This window comes from Thunnus thynnus, chromosome 22, assembly GCF_963924715.1.
Source record: "Thunnus thynnus chromosome 22, fThuThy2.1, whole genome shotgun sequence".
In the NCBI taxonomy this organism is placed as follows: domain Eukaryota; kingdom Metazoa; phylum Chordata; class Actinopteri; order Scombriformes; family Scombridae; genus Thunnus; species Thunnus thynnus.
The window spans coordinates 24,088,710-24,107,068 of NC_089538.1; the positions used below are offsets into that span (position 1 = coordinate 24,088,710).

The 18,359-nt window shown below is 34.6% G+C and overlaps 1 protein-coding gene across 1 annotated transcript in view; it reads right to left on the reverse strand.

Annotated features, from left to right (window-relative positions):
* The window catches only part of LOC137175197 (golgin subfamily A member 6-like protein 25), a 74,825-nt gene that overhangs the window by 19,684 nt on the left and 36,782 nt on the right, over positions 1–18,359 (reverse strand). Inside the window, exons 3-7 of the mRNA XM_067580903.1 lie at positions 10,006–10,132; positions 9,586–9,639; positions 8,586–8,705; positions 2,261–2,368; positions 975–1,082 (exon numbers count right to left, since the gene is read on the reverse strand). Coding sequence (XP_067437004.1) covers positions 975–1,082; positions 2,261–2,368; positions 8,586–8,705; positions 9,586–9,639; positions 10,006–10,132 — 517 coding nt within the window. The remainder of the gene's footprint in view (positions 1–974; positions 1,083–2,260; positions 2,369–8,585; positions 8,706–9,585; positions 9,640–10,005; positions 10,133–18,359) is intronic.

Sequence of the window (18,359 nt, forward strand, 5' to 3'; positions counted from 1 at the left end):
AATCTTACATTGTGGCTTGTGTTGTAATGAAAGTCTTCATCACTAACACGACACATTAAGACCTGTGACTTACATCTCCATGTGTACAAAGAAAGGATTGGTTCAAAAACTAGGCCAGCTGTCTTAACAAGACTAAAACACACAGAGATCATCCGTATCAACAACACTACAAAGATAGAACAAGGATCAGGAAGTATACAAGATAAAACGAACATATAGCAACCTGCAGAAGGTAAATAACCTCTGTGTGTGTAATTTTATATCGCTTCATCATGTATCATGTAAAGATAGATGCTAATTGCTATTAGCGCGCTAGTTATATTAGCACATATTTCACTGTAGTAGCAGCTAATGTTACTGTGTGTTGCTAGTATGTGTTCATGTCAATTAGTTTAAAGCTCAAAATGCACTTGGCATGAGAAGTAAAAGAGCTTTAGGGAGAGTCAAGTGACTGAGAAATACTGTCATGTAACGTCTAATAGACTGAGGACCAGGAAACACTCTTTGGACTCTATGGAAGAGTAGATGTCTCCCGCTCAGCTATCACTTCGTCTGGACTGGTTGCATATATGTTTCATTAACTAAATTCATGATTTGCATTTAAAGTACTGTGTGTGCGTCATATTTACATATCATTGAGGTGTGATTTGAGTTTAAAAAATAGGGAATAGTAATTAAAAACATAATTCTTGGTGGGATTTAAAATGAGTGATTCCTACTATACCTTTCTGCTAAGTGGAGGCACCGTCATATATATGTAGTGCATAGTTAGGTTAAAAAGTTTAAAAGCTGGTAATTTCATTTCTGTTACACAGGTTAGCACAGCCAGCCACAGGTAAACGTACCCAGGGCCCCGTCCATAGTACTACAACACTTGTTAGACTGTTACTAACTAAATAGCTACATGGGACAGGTGTTACACACATACTACAGTAACATGATCAGTTTAGTCTGATCTGTTGAGTTGGACTCACCCAACATTGTGTCCTCCTTTTCTTTCATCTGTTTCATCATCACATCTCTCTTGTCTTCTTCCCTCTGTAACTGTGCTTTTATCGCATCCTTCACTTCTTGTGCAATACCTTGGGTCAAGAAATAGTACACAAAGAAAACACTGGAGCATTAAATAACTAAAAACAGTATTTGAGAGTGAAGAGAGAACTTCAGAGCAAAAATGAGCTGTGCCCCTTACCTACCCCTTTACCTTGACTCCTTGTGTATTGACTGTGTATTGTGTCTTACTATGTGCCCATTACTTTGTGGCAATTTGATTTAATATCATTATAGTATTATAGTATATAGTATTGATTTCATTCCAAAGTATAACATAAAAGACTTGTGGATGAATTTATGAGATGAGATCAAAATTGATCATGGATTACTTTTATGTAATCAGAGGTAATCTTACATTGTGGCTTGTGTTGTAATGAAAGTCTTCATCACTAACAAGACACATTAAGAGCTGTGACTTACATCTCAATGTGTACAAAGAAAGGATTGGTTCAAAAACTAGGCCAGCTGTCTTAACAAGACTAAAACACACAGAGATGTCTGATAGTTATTATTAGATTAGATAGATGCTAATTGCTATTAGCGCACTAGTTATATTATCACATATTTCACTGAAGTAGCAGCTAATGTTACTGTGTGTTGCTAGTATGTGTTCATGTCAATTAGTTTAAAGCTCAAAATGCACTCGGCATGAGAAGTAAAAGAGCTTTAGGGAGAGTCAAGTGACTGAGAAATACTGTCATGTAACGTCTAACAGGCTGAGGACCAGGAAACACTCTTTGGACTCTATGGAAGAGTAGATGTCTCCCGCTCAGCTATCACTTCATCTGGACTTGTTGCATATATGTTTCATTAACTAAATTCATGATTTGCATTTAAAGTACTGTGTGTGCGTCACATTTACATATCATTGAGGTGTGATTTGAGTTTAAAAAATAGGGAATAGTAATTAAAAACATAATTCTTGGTGGGATTTAAAATGAGTGATTCCTACTATACCTTTCTGCTAAGTGGAGGCACCGTCATATATATGTAGTGCATAGTTAGGTTAAAAAGTTTAAAAGCTGGTGATTTCATTTCTGTTACACAGGTTAGCACAGCCAGCCACAGGTAAAAGTACCCAGGGCCCCGTCCATAGTACTACAACACTTGTTAGACTGTTACTAACTAAATAACTACATGGGACAGGTGTTACACACATACTACAGTAACATGATCAGTTTAGTCTGATCTGTTGAGTTGGACTCACCCAACATTTTGTCCTCCTTTTCTTTCATCTGTTTCATCATCACATCTCTCCTTTCTTCTTCCCTCTGTAACTGTGCCTTTATCTCCTCCTTCACTTCTTGTGCAATACCTTGGGTCAAGAAATAGTACACAATGAAAACACTGGAGCATTAAATAATTAAAAACAGTATTTGAGAGTGAAGAGAGAACTTCAGAGCAAAAATGAGCTGTGCCCCTTACCTACCCCTTTACCTTGACTCCTTGTGTATTGACTGTGTATTGTGTCTTACTATGTGTCCATTACTTTGTGGCAATTTGATTTAATATCATTATAGTATTATAGTATATAGTATTGATTTCATTCCAAAGTATAACATAAAAGACTTGTGGATGAATTTATGAGATGAGATCAAAATTGATCATGGATTACTTTTCTGTAATCAGAGGTAATCTTACATTGTGGCTTGTGTTGTAATGAAAGTCTTCATCACTAACAAGACACATTAAGACCTGTGACTTACATCTCCATGTGTACAAAGAAAGGATTGGTTCAAAAACTAGGCCAGCTGTCTTAACAAGACTAAAACACACAGAGATCATCCGTATCAACAACACTACAAAGATAGAACAAGGATCAGGAAGTATACAAGATAAAACGAACATATAGCAACCTGCAGAAGGTAAATAACCTCTGTGTGTGTAATTTTATATCGCTTCATCATGTATCATGTAAAGATAGATGCTAATTGCTATTAGCGCGCTAGTTATATTATCACATATTTCACTGTAGTAGCAGCTAATGTTACTGTGTGTTGCTAGTATGTGTTCATGTCAATTAGTTTAAAGCTCAAAATGCACTCGGCATGAGAAGTAAAAGAGCTTTAGGGAGAGTCAAGTGACTGAGAAATACTGTCATGTAACGTCTAATAGACTGAGGACCAGGAAACACTCTTTGGACTCTATGGAAGAGTAGATGTCTCCCGCTCAGCTATCACTTCGTCTGGACTTGTTGCATATATGTTTCATTAACTAAATTCATGATTTGCATTTAAAGTACTGTGTGTGCGTCATATTTACATATCATTGAGGTGTGATTTGAGTTTAAAAAATAGGGAATAGTAATTAAAAACATAATTCTTGGTGGGATTTAAAATGAGTGATTCCTACTATACCTTTCTGCTAAGTGGAGGCACCGTCATCTAGATGTAGTACATAGTTAGGTTAAAAAGTTTAAAAGCTGGTGATTTAATTTCTGTTACACAGGTTAGCACAGCCAGCCACAGGTAAAAGTACCCAGGGCCCCGTCCATAGTACTACAACACTTGTTAGACTGTTACTAACTAAATAGCTACATGGGACAGGTGTTACACACATACTACAGTAACATGATCAGTTTAGTCTGATCTGTTGAGTTGGACTCACCCAACATTGTGTCATCATTTTCTTTCATCTGTTTCATCATCACATCTCTCTTGTCTTCTTCCCTCTTTAACTGTGCCTTTATCGCATCCATCACTTGTTGTGTCATACCTTTTGTCAAGAAATAGCACACAACTGAAAACACTGGAGCATTAAATGACTAAAAATAGTATCTGAGAGTGAAGAGAGAACTTCAGAGCAAGAATGAGCTGTGCCCCTTACCTATCTACAAAGATGGAACAAGGATCAGGAAGTACACAAGATAAAAGTTAGCCTCTTAATATTCCTCATAAAAATTGTAGTTGTATACTATATTTATATATATTGTAGACTATTTTATTGTAGTGTTGCAAATGACTGCATGAAATCACTTTTAATAACCACTTTGTGAGCTCACCTCCTGTCCCATACTCAAGAGTAGATGTTGAGTGATCTTCTAATAATCCTCTCTCCATGTCTGATTCTGAACCTGAGGAAGATGTTGTTTAATTAATCAGCAAGTTAACTGGTATAATGTTTCCTTGATGATGATAGCTTTTTTCTCACAACTGTCTTTCTTCTCTCTTTTGGAAGCAAAGTTTTACTTATTCTGGAAAGATATGATTGTCTGTTGGTTGTCTTACTGGGAATCAACTTCAAAAGCAAGACATCAAGAACTCCAGTGTCATTTTTCTTAAAGTCGGTTAAATGTTTTGCAATAATTTACTAAAATAACATAAACTTTCATATTTAAAAAAATAGATATCCATGAAAATGACAACAAATAAAGTCCACTACATTTATAAGAAAATATTAAATGATATGAAGCATGCAATTGATTGATATGAGTAAAGTTTAATATATAACTGTTCTATTTATCCTCTTCCTGACTTTTGACTTCATGCAAATCATAATATTAGATGTTTGCCTGAATTTTAAAAATGAACACTGTCTAAATCATTTATCTCCACTAGACAGATTTATGTTGGTCTATAAATAACATTTGAACTCATGGTGCAGTGGCAACAAAGCTGAGTTATGATTCCACAAACACGTCCATATGAACATTTTATGACATTTCACACACACACACACACACACACACACACACACACACACACACACACACACACACACACACACACACACATACACACACTACAGTAACATGATCAGTGTAGTCTGATCTGTTGAGTTGGACTCACCCAACATTTTGTCCTCCTTTTCTTTCATCTGTTTCATCATCACATCTCTCTTGTCTTCTTCCCTCTGTAATTGTGCCTTTATCTCCTCCTTCACTTCTTGTGCAATACCTTGGGTCAAGAAATAGTACACAATGAAAACACTGGAGCATTAAATAACTAAAAACAGTATTTGAGAGTGAAGAGAGAACTTCAGAGCAAAAATGAGCTGTGCCCCTTACCTACCCCTTTACCTTGACTCCTTGTGTATTGACTGTGTATTGTGTCTTACTATGTGCCCATTACTTTGTGGCAATTTGATTTAATATCATTATAGTATTATAGTATATAGTATTGATTTCATTCCAAAGTATAACATAAAAGACTTGTGGATGAATTTATGAGATGAGATCAAAATTGATCATGGATTACTTTTCTGTAATCAGAGGTAATCTTACATTGTGGCTTGTGTTGTAATGAAAGTCTTCATCACTAACAAGACACATTAAGACCTGTGACTTACATCTCAATGTGTACAAAGAAAGGATTGGTTCAAAAACTAGGCCAGCTGTCTTAACAAGACTAAAACACACAGAGATCATCCGTATCAACAACACTACAAAGATAGAACAAGGATCAGGAAGTATACAAGATAAAACGAACATATAGCAACCTGCAGAAGGTAAATAACCTCTGTGTGTGTAATTTTATATCGCTTCATCATGTATCATTTAAAGATAGATGCTAATTGCTATTAGCGCGCTAGTTATATTAGCACATATTTCACTGTAGTAGCAGCTAATGTTACTGTGTGTTGCTAGTATGTGTTCATGTCAATTAGTTTAAAGCTCAAAATGCACTCGGCATGAGAAGTAAAAGAGCTTTAGGGAGAGTCAAGTGACTGAGAAATACTGTCATGTAACGTCTAACAGGCTGAGGACCAGGAAACACTCTTTGGACTCTATGGAAGAGTAGATGTCTCCCGCTCAGCTATCACTTCGTCTGGACTTGTTGCATATATGTTTCATTAACTAAATTCATGATTTGCATTTAAAGTACTGTGTGTGCGTCATATTTACATATCATTGAGGTGTGATTTGAGTTTAAAAAATAGGGAATAGTAATTAAAAACATAATTCTTGGTGGGATTTAAAATGAGTGATTCCTACTATACCTTTCTGCTAAGTGGAGGCACCGTCATATATATGTAGTGCATAGTTAGGTTAAAAAGTTTAAAAGCTGGTAATTTCATTTCTGTTACACAGGTTAGCACAGCCAGCCACAGGTAAAAGTACCCAGGGCCCCGTCCATAGTACTACAACACTTGTTAGACTGTTACTAACTAAATAACTACATGGGACAGGTGTTACACACATACTACAGTAACATGATCAGTTTAGTCTGATCTGTTGAGTTGGACTCACCCAACATTGTGTCATCATTTTCTTTCATCTGTTTCATCATCACATCTCTCTTGTCTTCTTCCCTCTGTAACTGTGCCTTTATCGCATCCATCACTTGTTGTGTCATACCTTTTGTCAAGAAATAGTACACAACTGAAAACACTGGAGCATTAAATAACTAAAAACAGTATTTGAGAGTGAAGAGAGAACTTCAGAGCAAAAATGAGCTGTGCCCCTTACCTACCCCTTTACCTTGACTCCTTGTGTATTGACTGTGTATTGTGTCTTACTATGTGTCCATTACTTTGTGGCAATTTGATTTAATATCATTATAGTATTATAGTATATAGTATTGATTTCATTCCAAAGTATAACATAAAAGACTTGTGGATGAATTTATGAGATGAGATCAAAATTGATCATGGATTACTTTTCTGTAATCAGAGGTAATCTTACATTGTGGCTTGTGTTGTAATGAAAGTCTTCATCACTAACACGACACATTAAGAGCTGTGACTTACATCTCAATGTGTACAAAGAAAGGATTGGTTCAAAAACTAGGCTAGCTGTCTTAACAAGACTAAAACACACAGAGATCATCCGTATCAACAACACTACAAAGATAGAACAAGGATCAGGAAGTATACAAGATAAAACGAACATATAGCAACCTGCAGAAGGTAAATAACCTCTGTGTGTGTAATTTTATATCGCTTCATCATGTATCATGTAAAGATAGATGCTAATTGCTATTAGCGCGCTAGTTATATTATCACATATTTCACTGTAGTAGCAGCTAATGTTACTGTGTGTTGCTAGTATGTGTTCATGTCAATTAGTTTAAAGCTCAAAATGCACTCGGCATGAGAAGTAAAAGAGCTTTAGGGAGAGTCAAGTGACTGAGAAATACTGTCATGTAACGTCTAATAGACTGAGGACCAGGAAACATTCTTTGGACTCTATGGAAGAGTAGATGTCTCCCGCTCAGCTATCACTTCGTCTGGACTTGTTGCATATATGTTTCATTAACTAAATTCATTATTTGCATTTAAAGTACTGTGTGTGCGTCATATTTACATATCATTGAGGTGTGATTTGAGTTTAAAAAATAGGGAATAGTAATTAAAAACATAATTCTTGGTGGGATTTAAAATGAGTGATTCCTACTATACCTTTCTGCTAAGTGGAGGCACCGTCATATATATGTAGTGCATAGTTAGGTTAAAAAGTTTAAAAGCTGGTGATTTAATTTCTGTTACACAGGTTAGCACAGCCAGCCACAGGTAAACGTACCCAGGGCCCCGCCCATAGTACTACAACACTTGTTAGACTGTTACTAACTAAATAGCTACATGGGACAGGTGTTACACACATACTACAGTAACATGATCAGTTTAGTCTGATCTGTTGAGTTGGACTCACCCAACATTGTGTCATCATTTTCTTTCATCTGTTTCATCATCACATCTCTCTTGTCTTCTTCCCTCTTTAACTGTGCCTTTATCGCATCCATCACTTGTTGTGTCATACCTTTTGTCAAGAAATAGCACACAACTGAAAACACTGGAGCATTAAGTGACTAAAAAAAGTATTTGAGAGTGAAGAGAGAACTTCAGAGCAAGAATGAGCTGTGCCCCTTACCTATCTATGAAGATGGAACAAGGATCAGGAAGTATACACGATAAAAGTTAGCCTCTTAATATTCCTCATAAAAATTGTAGTTGTATACTATATTTATATATATTGTAGACTATTTTATTGTAGTGTTGCAAATGACTGCATGAAATCACTTTTGACAACCACTTTGTGTCCTGTCCCATAGTCAGGAGTAGATGTTGAGGGATCTTCTAATAATCCTCTCTCCAGGTCTGATTCTGAACCTGAGGAAAATGCTGCTTAATTAATCAGCAAGTTAACTAGTATAATGTTTGCTGTAAAACAATGACAGCAAGTTGTCTTCACTCACATTCTTCTCTCTTTTGGAAGCAAAGTTATACTTATTCTGGAAAGATATGATTGTCTGTTGGTTGTCTTACTGGGAATCAACTTCAAAAGCAAGACATCAAGAACTCCAGTGTCATTTTTTTGAAGTCGGTTAAATGTTTTGCAATAATTTACTAAAATAACATAAAAATTGATATAAAAAAAATAGATACCCTTTAAAAATGTGGGTAAATTAAAACAGAACCCATGAAAATGACAACAAATAAAGTCCACTACACTTATAAGAAGATATTAAATGATATGAAGCATACAATTGATTGATATGAGTAAAATTTAATATATAACTGTTCTATTTATCCTCTTCCTGATTTTGACTTCATGCAGTTCATAACACGTTAACTATCAAACAGTTGTGTCTTACCTTGATATTTCTTTGTGTACCAAGCAAACAGAATAAATGCAACAGTAACCACAAGAGCAAAAGCCAAGATGGGATAAAAGGCAGCCGGGGGGATACAAATAGAAAAACCAGCTGGATCGGCTGAAATGATAAAATACAACAGATCATTTAGAACACCAGGAGCAGTCAGAGGAAAGTCAACGTACTTTCAGACAGCAAGCGGTTGTTTCTTTGAAAACTGCTTTTATTCTTCTGTTCCTGCTCATTTCTCACACACACACACACACTTTGGATATATGGATTATATATATATATATATTTAGAGTAAGCACTGATACTGATTATCCTGCTTTTCTGGTGAATTTATTATCATATGAAGACTTGATGAATTGATATTAATGTATTGGCTGAGTTGTTGATGCCACAGAAGTGGATGTTGGCTCTTCAACACTTGTGCATTAAGGCCTTTACACGCTGGGGGCGTTTTTTTGTGCAAAAAACATCACAGCCTGTTTCACTGCAGGCAGGTAGGTACACTTACTGGCTACAGTGTGCGGAGAAATAAAGCCCATGAATCAAGATGCGGACTGAAGGAGACGAGAATTGAACCACTGATCTTCTGATTAGTGGATGACCTGCTCTACCTCCTGAGCCACAGCTGCCTCAGTTTTGATGTGAATTATTCGCAGGTGAATATTTCGCATTTTCATGTTGTTTATTTGTTACGACCTCGGTGTGTAAAAGCCTTTAGACTTGAATGTGTGGAACATTTTGCAATTTGGGTGTGTTGTGTACAGTAGCAGAGATATAAATACAACAGCAGTGAATTGAGTTCCACAGGCTTTAATGAGTCTTATAACTTATAACAACTCAGAAACTGTACATGTATCATTAACTTATAACACTTGATTATTGTGCAGGACTGAGCGATGTGAAATTTAAACACAGTTTGTAATTACACTGACGTTCAGAGAATCACTTGATACTGATAGCAGTTGATGATGTGCATCTACTCATTTACCTGATGGTGCTGTGTTGGACTTCAACAGTGATGAATCAAATGAGGTCATCTCTCCTTTAAAAACAGCAGACAGAATAAATGAAGTGAGATCCAAAACACAAATATGCAGTATCCAAATATGAATATACATTGCATCCAATATACTGACAATACGTAGATAATATCTTTTTTAGTGACTTTATCAAACACTGAACTTCCAACTTCCTGTACATGTGTAACCATACACATGTTATGGGGCCTCCTGTCACCTTTCTAATGTGTATCTATCTATCTATCTATCTATCTATCTATCTATATATATATATATATATATATATATATATATCTATATATATATATATATAGATATATATAGATATATATCTTATGAAGCCAGAAACAAACAGAAAGTTGTAACATGTGTGTTTGCATGTGATTTACCTCCACAAGTGTGTATAAGGAGAAAGATGACGAGGAAGGTGAGAGTGTGACAGGAGAGTGATCCACTGAGGGCGCTGAGAACAGTGTTTGGTGCTAATCCAACGTTTAGGTGAAACATCCTGAAGTTCTGAAAAATAAAACCAACCGTCACCCCCTTAAAAACACACAAACCAACAAAAAATGGCTTAAACAGCAAACAGCTTAAACTCTTTACTCACCTGCTGGACTGATCCTAAAATAACATATATAACATATAACACAACATTACTGTTTCTCAAATATTCTGACAACTTTATGTACAAATACAGCATATTATGAAAGAATATTATCATTTACAGCAACATACCAGAAAATGTGGTAGTGGGTTATTTGCTGTATATCTACAGACGTCTCTGTATATCTGCTGGGCCTGTGTTGGTTTTCTGTTCTTCTTCTTCTTTTCTTACCTTCTCCATCTGCAGTTTAAGTTGATCCATCTCTGTCTTCTGCCTTTTCATTTGAAGCTGCACCTCTTTGTCGTCCATCTCAACTTTCTCTTCTATTTTGAAAAACAGAATGTGAAAAACACAGAAGCACAACAGTATTTTGGTAGAAACTAAAACAAAATTTCATTGCAGTTACAGCAATAAGACACTTAAGTCAGTTATACAGTAGCAACATATTAAACCATTGTTTCTTTTAAACAAACACCATTAAAAAATTACATTAATGTAAACATTATGTATTCCTATTAAAATATCAACATATTTCAAATATGTAGTCTGAAGTATTTAAAATGTATATTTAATCATAATCAAAATACTCTAACTTGTGTTTCCATAGTAACCCAGACATAAATAATGTCACATGAAAGATGTTTAAAACCATGACGATGATTCAATAAGTAGGAGTGTGTGAGTTCAACCTGGAAAGATTAAACATAGAAAAACGTGGCATTTACTGAACACTAACAGCACACAACTGATAACTGAAGATCACAACTACAGTTAAATTATTATGCACTTAATATAATTTGGAGCTTCAAATAAAAAAATAAAAATAATAAAATTTTGGAGCATTTTGGAGTCCAAATGATAGATAATCATGTCTAAGAAGCTCATATTTTACAGCTAACAACTGACATATCAAGTGTTAGCAGGGATAACGATTAACGATTGGATGTTTGGATGTTTTCAGTTAGCATTTATTTTTTTCTATAATATTTACATTTTATGCTGTTAAACTCATTTACAATAAATCCGACATCACACAAAAATATCACTGAAAGAAATCATCCCAAGAAAAATACAAACATTAGTAGTTTTCTATGATGTCTTTGATTGTCTGACAAGCGTCTCTTACAGATGTTTAAATTAAAACTTTAGTCAGAAAAAACAAAGTAATGTAATGTTAAGATAAAAATGGAAGGAAGGGAGAAAGCAATGTCCAAATGGCTTTACAATATTACAACTTTCATGTTGACTCTATATCAGACAATATGTGCCACTCCATGATTCCAATTCAGTGTTGCATGATGCACAGCTGGTAGAAAGGTGCACTGTAAAATAAACTCTCGCGAAAGAAGGTATTGAATTCTCTTCATTTATTGTAAATGAAATGTTAGTCATAGACTTTCATCACACATCAAGCTCACAATGTGAAATAACAGAAAACACTAGAACCACCAATCAGTGGAAAAAAGGAGTCAAATCACAAACACCTGAGATAATTAGACCATCAATGAGTTAAAAATGAGACAAACCATATATCTCAAGATCTACAGAAATAGAAAAATGTAGAATGATGAAACTATTTTTTGTTTCATTTTTGTCATTCCACGTGTGATCTCTGCAAATACACATATATACACATATCTTGCAATGAAAATCTTTTCTTTCCACAAAGAAAGTTCTGTTAAAGCCAACGTACCTGTTCTGTGCTTCAAAGCTTCAGTTCATAATGCAGTAAACTGTAAAGTCCTCAGATAAAATAAATTGTACTTTAACCCTTGTCAGCAGTAAGTAAATAGGATGTTCCTTGTTTTACTGACTACTGTAGCCTCTATTCATGTTCACATTTACTATATTTTAGACTATATTACCAATATTGTTTGCATGTTTATTTATATATTTTTATTTTAGTCCATAACCACATGGATGGTCTTTATATTGTCAATAATCAGGACATGTATTAATGTTAGTGTTGTGTCCTGTCTGAACAGTTCCTTCACCAGTAGCAGCCCACAGTTAGAAAAGTAACAATTATTAAAAATATGTTTACAAATAACACAATTAAATTAATCAAGTGGTCAGAAGTTGATGTTGTATGAAAGTGAAATGATTCTCAATAAGTCTAGTTTGAACTCAATAACACACTGTCCTACATAATTTACACTTATGAATAAACTGCAGTGAACTTTAACTTTGTACTTGTCAGCAACAATAACAAGTTATGACTAGTCATAAAAAGCCAACAGCAGTAACTGCACTATCAGAGGCACATATTAAATATTTTGGCAGTTACATCAGGTAGTTTTCTTGCCACCTCGGCTACCTGGAAATAAAAGTCTTGGCTGATGTTCACTGACGTGTCACTGAGCAAGACTTTTAATCTACAGCGTACCAGAAAGGATTAAAGCAGAATTGTTGTTTGTTTTTCATTTTAAGATTATTAAATGATGTGATAAAAACAAGTTTGTTTTAATATAATGTTAAATACATAATCTCATAAGATTACATGTTTCCATCCAAGTCAATAATTTCGTACCCAACAGATTTTGATGAGATTGAGACCATAGTAATACGACCATTAGAAGATCCCTTCATAATGTACTTACAGTGGAAGTGATGGGGGACAAAATCCACAGTCCTCCTTCTTTGCAAAAATGTATTAAAAAGTTTATCTGAAGCTAATATGAAGCTTCGGCATCCAAATTAGTCAAATCAAGTAGATATCTTTCAACGTTAAAGTCTTTTTAGTGCCAAAGTCCTTCTTTCTTTATACTTCCACCTGCAGCTCAACAGGGAAACACTGTCCGAGGAAACACAAAGAGAGGATTTAAAGACTCTAATGCTGAAAGATATCTACTTGATTATCAGTATTATATCTCCTATTCAACACATTTGCTATTGCAAAATCAGTTGTATATGAAGACAGGGTTGTAAAACATCTCAACATGCACTGATCACAAGGAATCCATTCAGGTTACTGCCACCAGCAGTCGTGAAAAAAATGAAACCAAAACAAACTGTACCTGATAATACATTTGATAAGTATTTTTAGTGGTTAAATTGTTCTTATTATCTGCAAATTTTGTGATAATTTGCTGAACAAAATAAGATCAGACACTTTTCCTTTTGATTGAATCTAAAAGCTCAGATCTCTGTTCCTCGCTCCTCCAGCTGCACAGTGATTTGATCCTTGTGTCCTGTACTTACTTGTTCTTGGTCACTACCAACTAAAGTATCTATTCTCTGCTGTAGCTGCTCCACATTCAGTATTAAATTCTCCAAGGCTGTCTTTTGCTCTTCTCGTTTCCATTAGATTTTCTTTTTCTTTTAATAATTCCCCTTTATCTTTATTTTCTCTCTCAGTTATTTTGTTCTCCACTGACAGAAGCTTCTCCTTGTTCTCCTTCTTCTTTCTCTCCACCTCTTCCAGTTGTGACTTCAGTTGATCTTTCTGGTTCTCAAGTAACTTCTTCTGTTCCTTTAGTGCATCAACCACGCTGGTTTTCTTCTCCAAATCTGTCACAGATGCACAACAGCTGCATTTTTAAAACATTTTACTGCTACTGCACAAACTATTCACAACATTTTGAGCTAATTTACAGCATGAGAGCAGAATTAAACATGTAATACAACAAATCTTTTTCCTTTGAACAATATATACCAACCATAAAAAATGTTACCTGTTTTTATGTATTAAAAAATGAACACTGTTACCTCCACTAGACAGATTTTTGTTGGTCTATAAATAACTCTTGAACTCATGGTGCACACACGCGCACACACACACACATACACACACACACATACTACAGTAACATGGTCAGTTTAGTCTGATCTGTTGAGTTGGACTCAACCAAAATGTTGTCATCCTTTTCTTTCATCTGTTTCATCATTGCATCTCTCCTTTCTTCTGAGCTGAGTATAATAAATGTGTAGAGAACACTTCATCCAAGAGCAAATGATTATACACACTATTCCAGTAGACTCTCCACTCTACATATAGTAGATTGGACTGCTTCTTGTAGTTGTACTTCATATTTAATAAAGATATAACAGCTATTAAAAAATGTACTATTGGAACAATGTCTATATCAGATCACACCATGGTCATTCTAACAGTGAAGCTTAACTCAAAGAAAGGAAAATACTTATGGAGGATGAATAATTCCCTCTTACAAGATGCTGGTTTCAAAGAAATGGTTAAAAAAAACACTAAATGAATATCTGAAATTAAATGATACAGAATAATATAATACAGTATAATATTCTGGGAAGGCATGAAAGCCATCTTAAAGGGAGAAATAATAAGATTTTCATGAGTAAAGAAAAGACAACAGGAATAAATTAAGACTGACCTTGAACTTCAAATAAAAGTATTAGAAGACAACCATAAAAAATCACATGACCTAAAATTAAACAAACAACTTAAGAAGAAATTCTAACAGATAAAAGCGATATTTTGCTAAAGTTGTAACTGCTGTGTTTGCTTGTGATTTACCTCCACAAGTCTGTATAAGGAGAAAGATGACGAGGAAGGTGAGAGTGTGACAGGAGAGAGTTCTGAAAAATAAAACCAACTGTCACCCTCATACCAACAAACAAACAAAAAAACAGCTTAAACTCTTAATTCACCTGCTGGACTGATCCTAAAATAACATAACATATAATATATAACTGTTTCTCAAATATCTGACAACATGTGCAAATACAGTATATTTTTTATTACTTACAACACAGTGTAAAAAAAAAAAAAAAAAAAACTGTAGAATTTACAGTAAAATACTGGCAGCTGTGGTTGCCAGAATTTCACTGTAAAAAATACAGTCACAATGTATGAGGCATTATGGTATGTCGTTTTGGCTAATTTTACAGTAGAGACCTGTTTTTGTTTACCGTAAATTACTATGAAAAAAACAGATATATTGTTAACCTGTTTACAGTAATTTTGTGTAAAAATAATAATTAAATTATAAACCTGTTTACCGTAATTTGCTTTAAAAATAACAGTTTTAATATAAACCTGTTTACAGTAAACAATACTAAAAATAACAGATACACTGTAAATCTGATTACAGTATATCTCAGTGATAAACACGGTACAACTGTATGATCGAGTACGGTTTTTTATTGCAAAATTCACATTTACGGTAAATTACGGGCAGCTGTGGTTGCCAGAATTTCACCATAAAAAATACAGTACAACACATGAGAATTACAGTTGGTTGGTGTAGATTTTACAGTCAGTAACTGCATATAGTAAATTGTAAAGGAAACAGCCAAGCCAAATGTAAACCAAGGCACAAACTATTGCTGATAAGCTTTGAGAGACTGTTTGTTTTTTTCTGAGAAAAACAGATTGAACTGATCAATAACTTGTCTACTGTATTCAAAAAGCAGTGGTGAGATCTTGAACATATTCATATGTGAAGTGGAAGGAATTATACATCATGAAAAAAATGAGCCACTTGCCCTGGGTTGAGCAAGAGTAATGAGTTACTGAGTCCAGATTTGACTGAAAAGGGCGCTCAACATGGACATGGTGTTCAAGAAACTGGAACTTAAAGCATTCACCAGTCACCAGTTCTGCGTGAGGACTCACATGTTGTCCATCAGGAGTTCACTGTGGACTAGCATGATCCTCTCTGCAGCCAGAAACAGAAACAGTAAGTAAGTAAAAGTTGATTGATGCACTGCTTGAGCATGATGGCTACACAGAGATAAATTCAGCCCTTTGTTGTTAAACTGAGCTCCAATGAGCTATACAGAAGAAACCAGTACACTGGAATATAGTTTTGCAGGTCATCGGGAGCATGCACCTGAGGAAGATGGATTGAGTGAAGTTTGAGTTGTATTTGCATCTACCTTTCATTTGCTACACTGACATAAACCACTGCTTACCTCTAATTAGCTTTGGCAGGACTGGTGTCTGATTTTTTGGGTCCAGACTTGAAGACAGGTGGGACAGTCTCATACAGATAGTATAATGTTCAGGAAACTGGAACTTTGAGCAGGTGTTGTCATCATTTCTCCTTGAAGACTCACAAGTTGTCTATCAGGTATTCACTGTGGCCTGGCAAGATCCTCTTTGCAGCCAGAAAAAAAGACAACAAAGAAAAAAATAAGACTACTAAGAAGAAGAAGAAAAAAGACGAAGGAAGAACAAGAAGAAGAGGATGAAGGAAGAAAAAGGAAGAAGAAGGAAGAAAGAGGGAAGAATGAAGAGGAAATAATAAGAATAGAATAGCAAAAAAAAAACCAGCTTGTTTTTGGCATTTAAATGGATTAGACACTCATCATTTTCCTGGGTGTCACAAACACCAGCAAGTTGTTTCCTCTAAGTCCACAACCACTCATAGGAGTTTGAATGCAATGCCTGACAGGCAGCAGGAGCAAAAGATTTGAATATTGACACTTGTTATGACAAGAAGCTAATTCATACAAGAGCATTGTCTACAGATGACAATTTACCCTTACCATATTAAAAAAATTAATAGATGTGTTCAGTTTACTTACCTTAAAGGGAGAATCTTAGTAATACCACCAGCCTTCGACCTACTCTGAAGTGTCACAAAAGCATGTTGTTGTTGAATGAGTAAAAAAAAAAAAAGATTTATTTCCTCTAATGTCACAAAAACAAGTGTCTCAAAAAAGGGAATGAATACAAGCAAAACACAACGTGAACCCAAGCAAAACCCAGGATAATATGCAAATGCAATGTTACTAAACAAACAAATGACAAGTATGGAAAGAATTACTTCAAAGTGTAATGGGGACAAATGGTATGGTCTCATCCACTTTGTCACATAATGTAATTTACACATTTATACTGTACAGTTACACATGAATGTTTTTGTAATGTAAATAAATTAAGTATATAATGGTGATTAGATTTAACAAACTCTGATCTGTTTGCAGTTGAGCAGTACGAGCCTAAATAATCTATATACAAAAATGCACTGAATTAAAATTTTCTACAGACACAATGCAGTGGATGGACCCTAAAGTCATTTAAGTTATATTAAAGTGGAATAATATACAGAGATGAATTTTACTTTTCTTCAGGTAAATTAACAGTTTCAACAACAGGCTGAAATAAGTTCATTTGTTTCCTGAAACAGAGCCAGAGGTGTCCAGAGTAGGTACCAAGCCCTGTTTACCAGGAGAGAGTGTTTTCTATTCGTCAGTCATCTTCAGGTAAGACTGAGGTAGATACAGCATCTCTTCCCTCTAATATTATAATTCATGTACTTATACTCAACCAAGTCACATTATTTGGAGGTTTAAAAAGATGAACATTAAATATTATTATTATCATTTTAAAACAACTGTCTTTTGCATTGTGAAGTTTCTTTATGGTTCAGTAGCAATAATACTGTAGGTTGACCTGATGACATACTGTATTCCTGCTTGTTGCTGTTTCATGTACCATGAACTTGACAAGTAACCTTCCTGATGTCAATCCATTCTTCTCTTTTTGACAAACCCTAAAATAAAAATAAGGCCAAGTAAAAGTCTGAATCACTTGCATTATAGTTTTACTTATTTTTTTACAGGCCACTGACACCTGACTGAAGGACTGAGGAGAAAGTCTGTTCAGAGCTCTACTTTAAAAAAAAAAATTAGTTAGCAAAATAGAAATCACCAAGTCATACTCAGTGATGTTAGAGTAAGTCTAACATAATGTTTAAAATTTGAATTAACAAAAGTTAACAAATTAATTTTTTATTTTTTTTTATTTTATTTTATTTTATTTAACACTTTATAGTAAGGATACATACATTATCTGGAATTCACACATGAAAAGCATAAATTCATTCATATTACACTTCATGAAGTATTAAGAATTGACAGTATCTCATGCATGCCTTGATGCAAGAACAATATGTTAATTAATGTATGAACTATGGTATTTAAATCATCACGATTTCTGAGTTATTAATTGTGTTCATGTCTTCTTCATACTTAAGTCTGCAGGTAAAGGGACGCAATAAAAAACTCAGTAGTGCAGATGTATTCCATTTAGTACTAAATGTTGTAATCATGATTAACTAAGCATGACTTTTTCATGACTTCATCATATTTGTGGCCCTTCAAATAAAGTAGTGACCTGCTCCTTCTTTAACACTGATAAATAACATATGATTA